Source organism: Podarcis melisellensis (genome assembly GCF_964234715.1).
Source record: "Podarcis melisellensis genome assembly, chromosome: 5".
Classification (NCBI taxonomy): Eukaryota; Metazoa; Chordata; class Lepidosauria; order Squamata; family Lacertidae; genus Podarcis; species Podarcis melisellensis.
This window is the reverse complement of record NC_138537.1, coordinates 9973033-9989187: the sequence shown is the minus strand read 5'-3', so window position 1 is coordinate 9989187 and position 16155 is coordinate 9973033. Positions and strand designations below refer to the sequence as shown.

The 16155-nt window shown below is 45.2% G+C and overlaps 1 protein-coding gene across 5 annotated transcripts in view; it reads left to right on the top strand.

Annotated features, from left to right (window-relative positions):
- LOC309369918 (uncharacterized protein) overlaps window positions 1-15343 on the top strand; it is a 456081-nt gene extending 440738 nt beyond the window's left edge. For 2 of the 5 annotated variants that reach the window (XM_081911391.1, XM_081911395.1), the window contains one exon: window positions 11880-11969. Coding sequence is in view for 2 of the 5 variants with exons in the window: in XM_081911392.1 (XP_081767518.1) it covers window positions 11880-11965 (86 nt within the window). In the remaining 3 variants the exon portion in view is untranslated. Of the gene's footprint in view, window positions 1-11879; window positions 12698-14687 lie in introns of those variants that run through there. The other 3 variants (XM_081911392.1, XM_081911393.1, XM_081911394.1) reach the window with 3 other exon arrangements.
- Window positions 15344-16155: the final 812 nt, after the last annotated feature.

The window sequence follows — 16155 nt, the reverse complement described above, 5'->3', positions numbered from 1 at the left end:
CCGGATTAGGCCCCTGAGACGGACTTTGGACATGCCTAGCCTAATTTCATATGCACCCACTTGACTGCTTTTGTCTGAGGAAATAGTCCTGCTACAGGAGCCGATACAATGTTGACATTGTTTCAATCTCTTTTGCTGTTAATTTTAATGATTTCTAAATGCTTCTCACTGTTTTATTTTAATCGATAATGTTAATATTTCTCGTAAACCGCATAGAGGCTTTCCTGCAATCAAGAGGTATTTAAATGGATTGAAATAACAATGCACTGCCTAATTTTGGGTGGAGGAAAACCTCGTGAAATGGACTTCAGACATGTCACGTCTGAGTACAACTAATTGATATTATGCCCATAGAAGGGGCTCCAAGTCTTGATCAAGGAACTTCATAGGCCAGCCTTCCTCAACCAGATATTTTGGGCCACCACACCCATTGCCCTGCTTAGTTGGAGCTATCACAGGCTGAGGTTGCCAACCAGTCTAGTCGCAAGCCTGGCACTAGGGAGGGTAGTGAACTACCCAGGACTAGTCTCAGAACCTGGAGAGGTAGAATTTCCAGGCATTCTGAAGCTATGCAAGCAAAAAACCCAACTCATCCCCCCCCCCGAAACAAACAAATACATAAAAGGAAATTTGGGGAAAATGTGAAATATATATGCAGTGGTACCTCAGGTTAAGAACTTAATTCGTTCTGGAAGTCTGTTCTTAACCTGAAACTGTTCTTAATCTGAAGCACCACTTTAGCTAATGGGGCCTCCCATTGCTGCTGCACCGCCTCTGCACGATTTCTTTTCTCATCCTGAGGCAAAGTTCTTAACCCGAGGTACTATTTCTGGGTTAGCGGAGTCTGTAACCTGAAGCGTATGTAACCTGAAGCGTATGTAACCCGAGGTACCACTGTACTACAATACTTACTTTCTTATTGAACCCAAACACATTTTTAATGCTTTAAGAACATGAAGCCGCTTTCGGAACCACCCTGAGCCCCAGCCCCCTTCCAAACCTGTGGCATATAAATTTCATTAAATGAATGAATGAATGTATAGCTGTCACATCAACTTCAGAACTGGAACACCGGTGTGCAAGCACAGGAAGTTCTCTGTCCTGCAACAGGCTGTGGGTCCACTTTGCTCAATATTGTCTACACCGATTGGCATGAAGGCATCAGAGTTCCAGAGCTCCTCTAACATGTGAAGAGCAGAGAAGGCGACGAGAGGTGGGTCAGGGGCAGTCAGCAGTGGTAATGTGAGGAGGGAATGAGTGACGGAATGGGTCCGTATTTCCTTCTGAGCAACCTTCCTGGGGCCACAAGCCAGTGGCAAGCAGGGCAAGATGCAAAAAGGGGAGGAGCAATGAATGCAAATTTCACTTTTGTAGTATAGGCTAGTTTCTACACATGCTTGTGCACCCCCCCTCCCCAAAACTTCCATCCAGGCAGGCAAGAGGCATTATTAGAGATCAAGGAGAAATTTCAGCCAGACAACACCATTTGGGCTGCGAAACAGGGCCACGGAGGCATGTGGCTTGGGGAACATTCCAAGGGCCAGGTGGAGAGACACAGAGGGCCGCATTTCATCCCCAGGCTTGAGAGTCCACATCCCTGGAATAGGGTTTTAATATCACCAATATTAAAGCAGAGAAGAGAACTCCATGGAAAAGACCCTGATGTTGGAAAGATGGAGGGCACAAGGTGAAGGGGGCGGCAGAGGACGAGATGGTTGGACAGTGTTCTCGAAGCTACAAACATGAGTTTGACCAAACTGCGGGAGGCAGTGGAAGACAGGAGTGCCTGGCGTGCTGTGGTCCAGGGGGTCACGAAGAGTTGGACATGACTAAACGGCTAAACGGCAACAACAAAATCACCAATATGAAGAAGTGGTATGCCATTTGAACAGTCTGCCTAAAGCATGAAAATATATGGAGTTTTCTCTGCATGCACACCCAAATGTGCCTGTGTGTGCGAGTGTGTGCATGTGCATGTATACACACAACAACAACATTAATCATTTATTATTTAAATACCTCTCATCTGACTGGGTTGCCCCAGCCACTCTGGGTGGCTTCCAACAAACACATATATAAATTGAATTCAATAGCTGAGAACCTTTTAAGGGCGCCAGAATCAACTGCTTGAGGCACTGATTTATTCTACCCAATAATTGAGCTGGCCCTGGCATTTTCTACTTGAGCAGGGACTTGACACCAGGTCTTCTCAGTCCAGCTCTGCTTCTCTAACCACCGATCTGGCTGTTAACGTGGATTCCAAAGGCCAATTGATTGATTCTTGCAATGCCTAATTCATGCCAGATTTCAGGAATGGTCCTCTTGCATCTTCAGAGCCTACGTATCTTATACTTGGCATGGGATCATTTTCATTAAACACGTTGCGACGACAGGGCTTTGCTTGGTTCTTATTACAGCTGTGTCTTCCTCGGCACGCTGAATCGCTGTGGAGACACCCAAAGCCTCAGTGTTTGAACACATACTCAGGGTCATGATGATATCCATGATAAGCTTACCTTCTGTGCCAAATGTTTGGAAAGGGTTCACCTGCTTCTCTGAAGGCATCCAGGTGCAGAGGCAGGTATTTGTGGACTAGGAACAGGCTAAACATGCACGCCTACATGTGTACACAGTGTTGATGAATAGCACATCAGAGGAAGGTGGCACAAAGGCAGCGATATGGCAGGAGAACCTCTCCTGATTTTTTAAGAATAAAAACTGCCCTTCCAAATATTCCTTGCTTTTCAGAGAGTTCCCCTTCAGTTTCCTATCCTCTTTGTTACTGCTGCGCAGTCTTTGAGTGAGTCACCAACGGCAGCTGCAGAAGCCTTGATCAAACCACCAGGGCCAACCCAGATCCTATTACCCTCTCTTTCGTCACTGCCAAAGTGATCCAGCAAGTTTGTGGGATTATTGTAAAGCCAGAGAGCAATGGCGCTAGGAACACTCTCAGTTTGCAAGTCTGGGAGAGTTTTCACAGGTGACAATAAAAGCATCTTTGATGGGTATGATCCATTCTCCTAAGGGCATAGCGATGTAGGACTTACACAAGTCAGGCCATTGTCTACACTGACTGACAGAAGGGTTGTCTCTAGGGTTTCAGGTGTAAGTAACTCCCAGTGAGATGGTTGGACAACTCCCAACGAGATGGTTGGACAGTGTTCTCGAAGCTACCAGCATGGGTTTGACCAAACTGCGGAAGGTGGTGGAAGACGGGAGTGCCTGGCGTGCTCTGGCCCATGGGGTCACGAAGAGTCGGACACGACTAAATGACTAAACAAGAGCAACAACTCCCAGCCCTACCTGGAGATGCTCAGGATTGAACCTGGGACCTTCTGCATGCAAAGCAGATGTTCTACCACCAAGCTACAGCCCTTCCCTGTTTGAGCATGTTTGAGCACAGGAGAAGTGATCCGCACAGGAATCGGCACAACCATCTTCCTTCTCCGGCTTCACTGTACAGTGGCTATTACTCAGAACAGAATATCCCCTATCCTTCTCAACTCCGGGCTAGGTAAAGGTAAAGGGACCCCTGACCATTAGGTCCAGTTGTGGCCGACTCTGGGGTTGCGGCGCTCATCTCGCTTTATTGGCTGAGGGAGCCGGCGTACAGCTTCCGGGTCATGTGGCCAGCATGATTAAGCTGCTTCTGGCGAACCAGAGCAGCACATGGAAACACCATTTACCTTCCCGCCGGAGTGGTACCTATTTATCTACTTGCACTTTGATGTGCTTTCGAACTGCTAGGTTGGCAGGAGCAGGGACCAAGCAATGGGAACTCACTCCGTCACGGGGATTCGAACCGCCAACCTTCTGATCGGCAAGTCCTAGACTCTAGTAGAACCCACAGCGCCACCTGCATCCCTTCAACTCCTGGCTACTTGCCTGCAAATTACCCATGCCTGTGTAGGGTGTGAGACCTTCTCCTAGGTCTTCCCACGTCTTTTTCAGAAAGAATATGTTCACACTGCATTTTGTGCCTGTCTCCCCTTTCTCTTTTTCATCGCCACTCTTTACCAACACGTCAGCATAAGTAAATCTACAAGAGCAGCTTTGCAAAGATGTGCTCTGTTTGAGGTCAAAAGGTCAGCACACAGAGGTGAAAAAGAAAAAATAATTTGCATGATTTCCTTAACTGTGGGAGATCTTTTGTGTGTTGGGCAAATTCCCCCAAGGTGTCCCCTGTTGAGAAGATTTGTAGAAGAAATCTTTGGTAAGGTCCACCCCCCTTTCTTTGAGAATCTGTAGAATTCAAATTAGGCACACCCCCTCCCAAATTCATCATTTAAACAGCTACACAAAATAGATTAAGGGTGACTCAAATTGGTCCCTGAGGTCTGGTTTACACAACAGAGGGTAGATGGAATGATTTATTTATTTTTGTCAAACTTAAAAATCAGATGCATTTTCCAGATTTTGAAATCCAGACTTTTGATGTCAGAAATTTTGAACTGAAACTTAACATGAATTTTAACATGAAATTTAACATGAAAATCGAACTGAAATTTAACATGAAATTTAACATGGTTTCTATGAATGAACAAACATACAAACCAACAACCAACCAACCAACCAACCAACCAACCAAACAAACAAACAAGTCTATTGAGCTAGCTTCTGAATGCTGATTCAGAATGCCCTTCTTCTGTCAGATACTGTCAACATTTGATGCCATCTCATATGTAACAGTCAGTATTTAACAATATAAAATACTGACTGCTATAGATCAGATGGTGACAAATGCTGCTGCTGAAGCTTGAATATTGTCCAAGTATTCACACCGCCAGAAAACCTACCCTTGCCATGTTGCTTTAGATACCCACTTTAAAGTGTTTCTCATTTCAGCAAAGCCTATCCACATGGATAATTTAGCTACGTATGCTTGTTTTCTGATCTGTGCTATGGGTAATTTTATTTTGTTTTATGTACATTGATGCAAGGGTTTGTTTTTATTATGTCGTTTAGACATTTTTCAAAATAAATAAAAATGCTATACTTGAACAAACATCTTTAAAAAAAATAGAATACGATTTTGCTTTATGCAGCTACATGGTTATGAAAAGGGAGACATTTAAAACTTCATGTGCACTCACATAAATACAAATAGACCAGGGCAGATTGTTCCAGCCGCTTTGGCAAACCTGTAAGTGGAAACTAAAGGCTGCCTATTTTGTCATCTTCCCAGATCAATTGTTGGGCCTGAAGTAGCTGCTATAGACTTTGGATAAATTCCCAAACCTTCAGCTGCACGTAACAGGACTTCAGAAAAACCATCAAAGCGTCACTAAATATAACACTGCAATTTATTTTGGGTGTTGATAGCTCCTTCAGCTTAGCTGGCTGGCTCATCCAAGCTTTCTGTAACAATTCAGCGCTAGAAAACTGATTCATGCATTTGTTGCCAATGGGAGAAAACCAATGCTCCTCTTATTCATTCAGATCTGGGTAGCAACTGGAAAACCAGCTCACTCCTCAGTAATACTATAATTCCTTCCCTTTATGATTCTTTACCAGAAAACATCCCCCGGGTCTCATTCATAAAGTCCAGTTGTGAGGCAAGAAATGTCAGGAGTGTACACTTAAAGAGTAGGCGGAGAACACAGAACAGAGCATTGTAGCTTTGTAAGAACAGCTAAGCGTTTCCTCTGGAGTTGTTTTCAGTGCCTTTGTCAGCTGATTACATGGTCTTTTATAATTTCTCATCTACGGAATAGAGCTATTTGCTTGTGGATTATTTGAAAGACACAGCCTTACGCACAAGAAAAACAATTTTTTAAAAAGTGAAGTGATTTCGTTGATTACATCAAACTTTGCTTAAACGATTTTTTTCAGGGCATGTGCTTTAAAGGAGTGTTTCTATCTGGAGGTGGGATGGAAACCTTGCCTTTTTGTGAGTTTCTTTTTGCCACAAATCCACAGTTTGACATTTAATTGTGTGGATTTGGTTTGCCAGAGGACTCCAGTGGTTCATTTCATGCCTAGGTCTGAAATAGAGTTGCTCGCAGCCATATTGCACTTGAAATGAAATTTTGAGGTGAATGCAAGCACTTCCTGTTCAGGTGGAACATTTGAGGAGTTTCAAGGGGAGGAGGAAGAATTCTGATAACAGCAGCAAAATCGCTCAGTACAATTTTGAACAGTGCCGTGTTGAAAATTCATCCTGTGAATTTATCTCACCATTCTCCATCAACTAATGAGATAAGAAATTGCATTCAAAAATTAGGGAAAGGGAGAGAAAAAAAATAGATGAGCTCCTCAAGAATGGGTTGCAGGGTCTCTGCCACATCTGCCTTACTTTTGAGGTGTCTTTATTTCATTCTACAAATCATCTCACCAGTGGTTTGCACACGGAAGCTTTCCTGGGTGATAGGCCAGGGAAATTACCATCATAAGTTCTGTGATGGGACTGTTTCAGATCAGTAGCCTGGGCAGCCATGGTTGAGGCTGCAGTCCTATACCCCGCTTACTTGGGAGTTTGTGCCACTGAACTGAACAGAGCTCACTTATGAGACTGCTCTGGCAAGATCTTAAAAATGACTCTAGTGCTGGAGGGCAGTTCTATAGCACCATCCATAAAGTATGCCACTGTTTTTAAAATTATTTTATTTATTATTTTATTTTATTTATTTATTTAGTTAGCCCTTCATCTGAGGATCTCAGGGCTGTTCACAGGATAAAATACAGAATAAAACCACAAAGTACATAATACGAACCAGAACAAAACAACCCCGCTCCCACCTTATCACATGGTTGCCCCCTTGATAAATCCTTTTCTTGTCAAAACATTGCTGTCCCCTCTTGGTGAGTGATATCCTCTATGGATGCTGTCTACTCTACTTTTTTTTTTTTTTAAGGCAAACAGCCATGTGTTCATCACAAGTCTACCCCTTGTGCAGCATGGCTGGCACTTCCCCCATTCATTATCTGAGGACTGGATTTCACAGCACAGGCTGTTGATAAGGATGGACATGGATATAGTCTTGAAGGGAAATTGCAGGCTTTCAAATAATTTTCTGAAAGGGGATTTAGCATTGAAAGGTGGCTTTAAAAAGATAAAGGGTAAAGGGACCCCTGACCATTAGGTCCAGTCGTGACCAACTCTGGGGTTGCGGCGCTCATCTCGCTTTATTGGCCGAGGGAGCTGGCGTACAGCTTCCTGGTCATGTGGCCAGCATGACTAAGCCACTTCTGGCGAACCAGAGCAGCACACGGAAACGCCGTTTACCTTCCCGCCAGAGTCGTACCTATTTTTCTACTTGCACTTCTACGTGCTTTCTGCTAGGTTGCTTTACTCTCTGCTAAATTTTAATCAAGAATTTTGGGACTCGACAGCAGATTTGCATTTCTCTGTTTTATTCAGCAGTTCTTACTACTTAACTCATCCATAATAGTCCCTGAGCACAACTCAACACCAACTTGATCCTCCCCTCCATTCATGAAATATTTCCTAGGACATGCTGAATATTTCCATATGAGCTGAATATTTCCATACGGGCCCATTGTGAAACATTTGGACTACCAATGGCATAGGCCAGATTTCATACTAAATGGGCAACTTGAGTTTACCAGATTTAAATATATAAATTGTGCCTGCCATTGAGTTGTGCTCATCTTTCAAAGAGACAGGAATGCAAGCAGGAAACTTTCCCACATAAATATTAAAAGCAATTTCAAAAAAGCACAACAAAATCAGCGCCTTTTCTTAAAAAGCAGAACTAATCTAGCTCTGTAAAATGATTCAGTCAAATTTAAATCCCCCCAGCAGAATATTGAGTGACTGCACACTCAACTAATGAAACACAAGGTCGGGGGATTACATTGTAGGAACAACTCTCTGTGCCTAATCATGCCCGGAGGCCAGGATGTAAGAGGCCAACTACTTCTGAAAGCTGATGAACCTCTTTGATAGCATCCCATTCCTGCTCTTGCCTGGGCAGTCTTTTTGCACTTTCTGATCACTAGGGCTAACGTAAATAAACAGTAGCTTCAGTTGCACGGACTGGAGCTAAGTATGTATGACAGGGAATAGAAAAATCTGGCATTTAGGCCCACCACTCTTACACCGACTTCTGTCCAGCTTCAAGGTAGCGGGGAAGGTAGAATTAGGCACAGTTCATCCTATCATATCATTAAGGTAAAGGTAAAGGGGCCCCTGACCATTAGGTCCAGTCGTGGACCACTCTGGGGTTGCAGCGCTCATCTCGCTTTATTGGCTGAGGGAGCCATTGTACAGCTTCCGGGTCATGTGGCCAGCATGACTAAGCCGCTTCTGGTGAACCAGAGCAGCGCACGGAAATGCCGTTCACCTTCCTATTTATCTACTTGCACATTGACAAGCTTTCGAACTGCTAGGTTGGCAGGAGCAGGGACAGAGCAACAGGAGCTCACCCCGTCCCGGGAATTCGAACCGTCAACCTTCTGATCGGCAAGCCCTAGGCTCTGTGGTTTAACCCACAGTGCCACCCGCGTCCCCATATCATTAGTGTCTAATTAATGCATATGTGAAGGGTGTGACCCTTGGCAGATGTAATTGTCCAGCATTTTGGAGCTTGAGTGAACATGGAAGGTCCTTAACTCAAGATGTTAAACCAAACAGTTGGTTGGCACCGAGCAAAACTCCACAGGGAGAGCATTTCTTTGGAAGGATATGATCTTGAAAAGCAGCATCAAAGTCACTCAAATAAATCAGTGAAACCATTCAGTTTGTAAGAATGTAAGATCCCTGATGGATCCAAGCAATGCAGTGGTCCACCTAGTCCAGCATCTTTTCCCCCACAGTGGCCAATCAGATGCCTCTGGGAAGTACGCAGAGAAGAGATGAAGGTAACAGCCTTGTCACACTGGTGTTTTCCAAGTATTCAGAGGGATAATGCTTCAAATTCTGGAGCCATCATGAGGGGTACTCATAGATAGCTTTATACTTACTTGTTTAATCCCCTTTTAAAGCCGTCTCAACTGGTGGATATTGCCACATCTTGTGGCAGTGAATCCCATAAATTAATTACCGAATCCTTCTTTTGTTAAGTGTCTCTTGAGCAGAATGGCCAAACGCCAAAGGTCTTCTCAGGAGGATAATATACATGCGAGCCGCTAAACCCCCTGGCACCTGGGAGGTGGCAAATGTCATTACATTACGATTATTATTGTCTTTGCAATTTTCTCTGCTTCTTGGACAGCAGTCCTCCTTAAATGAAAACTTCTGTGGCCTAGTCTAGTTTTAAAAAATGAGGTGTTTTTTGTTTTTTTAAAAAGTCACTGGCAAAAGATTGCAGCAACTGTTACTAAGGCCTAGAGCTCGGATCTGCCCATACCTGTCCAACAGTAAACAGAGCAACATGGGAGGACTTAGGGCTAGCTGAACACCTTGGTCACACGCTAAGCAAACTACCAACAGGTGTGCTTGCAGAACGGGCTCTCCATCAGCGTCCTGTCATGCATAAAATGTTTATCCAATTTGTCAAGCTAATCTTTCCTCAAATAAGACGAGGGTCTAGGCCCCAGGAACAACCAGAATTCAGGTGGTATAAAGTAACTCTCTCTCTCTTTTTCTCTCTGTTCCTCCTCCCCCCTTGCCCCTCCACAACTTATTCCCCCTCCCCCCTCTTAATCGCTGTGTCAATGTTTCCTCGGCTTTAAGCAAACCAAAAGTCATTATATCATCTGTAATGGGAGATATCTTTTGACTGGGGTAGCTGATTTGCCAGCTAACTTCAAAATGCTCCTAAAGGCGCTTGTATCTCTTCCCAAATACACATTCGCAGATGTTCCACAAAGTCAGGTACATCAATGACCTGACAATTTGTTTGACTAGCCGCGGATAATGGCTCTTTGATGGCTAAATTGGGGGGGGGGGCATGTGTAAATAAAATAGATGCTGAAGGTAGATCTCTAGTGCTAGTTTGCCATGATGAATGGGTGAGACCAGTGGCCTGTATGGGGTGAGTGACTCAGCATTTTAACCAAAGACACTGAGCAATTGGAGGTCATTTGCAGGAACGTTCACGGACAGGACACGGTAGTGACATACAACCGCTCCTGCCACGACTGGCAACCATAGAAAATCGGCAGGTGCAGCATTTATCGCCAGATCTGACACTCAGCTTCCTGAGGACCCCGGCTTCTATTTGTTTCTAGAAAATAGGTTTCTAGTCCACATGGCTGCAGAAATAGGCTTTAACCTCAGGCGTGTGACCTGAGGCTCAGGAGCCAAATTCTACCTTTCAGGCGTCTCCATCTGGGTCTCATGACTCTTTCCAGGCCACACCTCCTTCTTAGCCACACCCACTTTCTCCAAGCTAATCGTCTCACCGGACCTGTTTTGCACCCTCCTGTATATATATATATTTTGCCTGGCTGGAATGCATCCTAGCACTCTTTCTTGCCTGGGTAGATAGAGAGGGGCATCTGAGTGCGGGTAGAAACTGGCCTACTGTGCAAAGGTGAAATTTACACCAATTGCTCCTCCCCCCTTTCCTTTGGCCCTGCCCACCACTCACATGTGGCCCCTGGGAGGCTGCTCAGAAATGAATGAGGCCCCTGGTCTGAAAAAGCTACTGCACCCCTGCTTTAACTAATATGTGTGTGCACCCCATCTTTAGCCCTTGAAAAGACTTCTAGGATTTATGGGATCACTCAGTGAGGTTTCTGTGCTCTGTAAGTCATTGTTCCATCTCTTCGTGATGCCCAGAGCAGAATACATTATGCGAAGGAAAGATGAATAGGCAAGTATCATCTAATCTGCGTAATTTATTCAGTGCACAGAATTTATTCAGTGCACAGAATCCAGCTTTTACAGCAGGCTCTAGATTACTTCAGTACAAGTTAGAAAAGCGCACCGCAGAATTAACGCAGCCTCACCTGTCTGTAGGGGGACGCAGGTGGCGCTGTGGGTTAAAGCCTCAGCGCCTAGGACTTGCCGATCGAAAGGTCGGCGGTTCGAATCCCTGCGGCGGGGTGCGCTCCCGCTGCTCGGTCCCAGCGCCTGCCAACCTAGCAGTTCGAAAGCACCTCCGGGTGCAAGTAGATAAATAGGGACCGCTTACCAGCGGGAAGGTAAACGGCGTTTCCGTGTGCGGCTCTGGCTCGCCAGAGCAGCGATGTCATGCTGGCCACGTGACCCGGAAGTGTCTCCGGACAGCGCTGGCCCCTGGCCTCTTAAGTGAGATGGGCGCACAACCCCAGAGTCTGTCAAGACTGGCCCGTACGGGCAGGGGTACCTTTACCTTTACCTTGGTCTGTAACCAACACAATTTGATAAAAGAATATGCCTCAGAAAATGGGGGTTGCACTTCCAGTTATCACAGCGAGCCCACCTCCAAGAGATGAATCCTCAGTTTATTCACATTTTCCCTTTAAAAAAGACAATTATATGGGGGTGTGATTGATTTGCCTGGCACTTCACACACCTGCCTTCCTGAGCCACACCCTGTTTCCCAGCAAAGGTGAACTTCCAGCTCATTTCATTCAATTTAATACATTTGTACACTGATGTCCTTCGAGGGGTGAGCAGTGCAATTAAAATAGCCATTTAAAAGTTTTCAAAACAAGCAAGAAAAGCAGACAAACACAATACAAAATGCATACTGAACTGCCTCTAAGCAAGGGCAAACCCTGATGATGTAGGAGCATTACCACTGACGGTTCAAACTGCAAGCTGTGTTCAGCATGGTGGCATGAATCTCCGCCCCTTCTTTCCCCCTCTCTTTTTCTCCTCCTTGGCTTTCTGAATTTCACTTGGCAAGTAACAGTAGAATTTTCGCTGGCAGTGATTGACAGCTTCTGGCACACGCAATTCATTTGATTTATCTTCTGATTTATGAGTGATAACACCCTCGAGGGCGTGTCTGCCTAAAGACAATATTCATCTTTTTCTTTGTCAGGTAACATCATTCTGCCTTGTTTTCGCGATCCTTCTGAAGTGTATGCTCTATTCTCTGCTGCTGCTGTTTGGCGTACATCATTCTGAAAGATCCTAAAGAGCTATAAGTGCAATCCTATGCCTATTCTGAAGCAGGCTCCCTTGAATTCAGTAAGTACGCCTCTGCTCTGCCTCCGCAGTTAAGAGGCAGTAATCACATACATGCATTTCAATGGGTCTACTCTAAGTAAAACACAGTTGACTACCACTCCATTATGCAAGTATTTTAACTTGAAGTGAAGCAGATTTGTTCCACAAAGTATTCCTCTGTGAATTCTGATCAATAGCATCTGTGTGTTCAAATACTCAGAGAATAGCCAGCTTGGGAACCCAACTGGGATGAGCGATTGGGTTAGGAAGGTAAGGGAAATAAATGAAGAAATAAATATTAGCCGGGCACTCACAGAATATTTTATAGTTAGATTTTATTTCATATGCTGATGGTTTATCATCTGCTTGCTGAGAACAAACATACCATAGCATTTAAGCTGTTGCCCTATTCTCACTCAACTGGGAAATTAGGTCCCTTTACACTCCATGGGGCTTACCTCCAAGTAAACACGCATATCATTCCACTTATTTGACATTGATTGATAGATGACATGCAATGGTATTTAGTACACTTGGTATGTCACGCTATATGCTGTCTTTGATAGGGGACAGCCTGCGAGTTTTCATATTTGATGCCTCTCCAACTGCAGAAAGATGGAAAGATGCTAGCAAACGTAAAGCAGTTAAACACACACACACACACACACACACACACACACACACACACACACACACAGTGGTAACTCGGGTTAAGTATTGAATTCATTCCGGAGGTTCGTTCTTAACCTGAAATTGTTCTTAACCTGAAGCACCACTTTAGCTAATGGGGCCTGAAGTGTATGTAACCTGAAGTGTATGTAACCTGAAGCGTATCTAACCCGAGGTACCACTGTGTGTGTGTGTGTGTATATATATATATATATATATGCAGGTTTTGGTGTCCTCGGGTGTCTTCCCGTGTAAAAGTTGGGGTGTCTAGGCGACGTTTCGACGAGGTCTCACTCGTCATCTTCAGGCTGGTGCTTTCGGCTTCTTGTTACTGGAACAGAGCAGGATCTCAGTGTTTGAGTTCCTATAAATACTGTTGAGGGGGTGTGGTGTATAGCCTCCAATGTTCTGGGCAGAGAGGAAGTTCCCAGGCTAGTGTGCCTTTTCTTCTTTTGTTCCTTAATTACTTGAGGGATATCTTGAGTGATTTCTTGAGTGATATCCTGAGTACCACTTAGGTGGGTCATTAGGTGTGGATTAGTTGCTAAAGTCTTTGTGTCTTGACCTCTTGAACTTTGTGAAGAGTTTTTCTGAGAAGATGGCTGTACTGCACTTAGTTGTGCTCTGGCTTGGCTTCGTGTATAGGGGCGAGCTGTGGTTTTGTGGCCTGTGTCAGCCAGATCTGTGTAGGGATTGCAGGGGGGTGCAGCATCCGGAGGTGCCACCATGGTTTGGCTACTGGATGGTGTCTGTAATTTATCTGTGGAGAGGGTCTGGGTTTGGGTCTGGTGTGGTTGATTGGTGATAGCGTTCTGTGTGCTTCTGGATCTGGTGTCAGTTTTTGTGGGGAGGGCTAATTTCCAGATGTCTGGCAAGCGGGATGTGTCGTCACGCTTGTTCATGTTGTGAGGGTGTTTCTCTATCTCGATGGCCCTCCCCACAAAAACTGACACCAGATCCAGAAGCACACAGAACGCTATCACCAATCAACCACACCAGACCCAAACCCAGACCCTCTCCACAGATAAATTACAGACACCATCCAGTAGCCAAACCATGGTGGCACCTCCGGATGCTGCACCCCCCTGCAATCCCTACACAGATCTGGCTGACACAGGCCACAAAACCACAGCTCGCCCCTATACACGAAGCCAAGCCAGAGCACAACTAAGTGCAGTACAGCCATCTTCTCAGAAAAACTCTTCACAAAGTTCAAGAGGTCAAGACACAAAGACTTTAGCAACTAATCCACACCTAATGACCCACCTAAGTGGTACTCAGGATATCACTCAAGAAATCACTCAAGATATCCCTCAAGTAATTAAGGAACAAAAGAAGAAAAGGCACACTAGCCTGGGAACTTCCTCTCTGCCCAGAACATTGGAGGCTATACACCACACCCCCTCAACAGTATTTATAGGAACTCAAACACTGAGATCCTGCTCTGTTCCAGTAACAAGAAGCCGAAAGCACCAGCCTGAAGATGACGAGTGAGACCTCGTCGAAACGTCGCCTAGACACCCCAACTTTTACACGGGAAGACACCCGAGGACACCAAAACCTGCATTCCTGTACCCGTGAAAATCTACGAAAGCAAATATATATATATATATATATATATATATATATATATATATATATATATATATATATATATATAAAAATCTGAATTTCAGATATGTCACAACTGAAAGACATACCTTTGGCTGGATTAAGCTACTAAAGTTAGAATCATCTCAGAATTTCAAAGTAACTTGAAGAGGGTGAAGCTTAGAATTCAAGTGTTTGGAGGAGATAGAATCAAGAAGTTATGAACAAAACTGTGCCGTCGAGTCCGTTTTCCTAAGCCATCCGCCGGCGTTTTCCTCCACATGTCCCCTTGCATAGGTCAGGCCGTCCGTTCATTGTTGGCAGAGAAAAGATTCTTTCCCTCGTGTTTTGTGTTTGAGTTTCCTTTATCCTCTGTGTTTGTGTGTATCATTGTGGACTCTTGTTTGTATCGTTTGTGCAGCGCACGACTCCACATCCAAGAGGTTTGTTAGCAAAGGAGACGTGAACTATGAACACACGGCCCTGACATTTCAGGCAAGAGAAACAGGATCGTACAATTCTCTCGGGACCAGCCGCAGACTTACGAGCGAGCCTCTTCAGTATGAAACTCAGGTGTAATTGAGCATGCACAAAGGACGGGCAACATGAAACCCATGAGAATTGTGTCCGAAAGCTCTGCTGCCAGCAGGATTTCCACAGAATTTCCAGCTCTTCATCCAGATCCTGCTTGAGATTGGATGGGTGAGGCAGAAAACAGAGGGAAATTCTGTGCAATGCGCCTAATGCTGATGGATCAGACCATTGGTCCATATAGCTCAGTCTTGTCTACACTGGCAGCTCTCTAGGGTTTAAGGCACGTGTCCCTTCTAGCCCTACCTGGAGAAGCTGGGGATTGAAGCTTCTGCACTCAAACAGCTGCTGTACCAGCAAGGGTAGGGGACGCGGGTGGCGCTGTGGGTTAAACCACAGAGCCTAGGACTTGCCGATCAGAAGGTCGGTGGTTCGAATCCCCACAACGGGGTGAGCTCCCATTGCTCGGTCCCTGCTCCTGCCAACCTAGCAGTTTGAAAGCACGTCAAAGTGCAAGTAGATAAATAGGTACCACTCTGGCGGGAAGGGAAACGGGGTTTCCGTGCACTGCTCTGGTTCTCCAGAAGCGGCTTAGTTATGCTGGCCACATGACCCGGAAGCTGTATGCTGGCTCCCTCGGCCAATAAAGCAAGATGAGTGCCGCAACCCCAGAGTCAGCCACGACTGCACCTAATGGTCAGGGGTCCCTTTACCTTTACCAGCAAGGGTGCCAACTTGAATAAAATATTTGGGGGGGGGCAGGTAAACCTCGCCTTGCATAATCAATCACAATACACGGTGCATGCATACCATTTGAATGGCAAGGTCCATCAATTTTGGGAGGGCCCAGCCCCCTCAAATATTTCATTGTGGGGCCCGAAGGGACCTCAGACCTAGAAGTTGGTTCCTATGTGGACCAGTACGGCTCCATCATGCTAGTCCCACATGCCAAGGCTCAGGCCCTGTGTATTGTGATTTCGGGGTGTACATGTGTGCTACCCCTACACTTAACAACATGGGAACCTTCAGACTTCCCCTGCCCTGTTTTCCTTCCTTGACTAAGGATGTGGCTGCAGACTTGCATTTTTATAACCTGGCCAGTGTGCTGTATGGAACCCTGTTAATAAGCACAATATGTTACCTGGGCTTATTCGTTTATTTATTTAAAAGAATTTGTAAACCGCTTATAATTATATATATAACAAAACCGTTCAATTCTCTAACCCAGCAGTTCTCAATCTGTGGGTGCCCAGATGTTGTTGGACTACAACTCCCATCATCCCTGAGCTCTGGCCTTGCTAGCTAGGGGTGATGGGAGTTGTAGTTCAGCAACATCTGGGGACCCACATGTTGAGAAA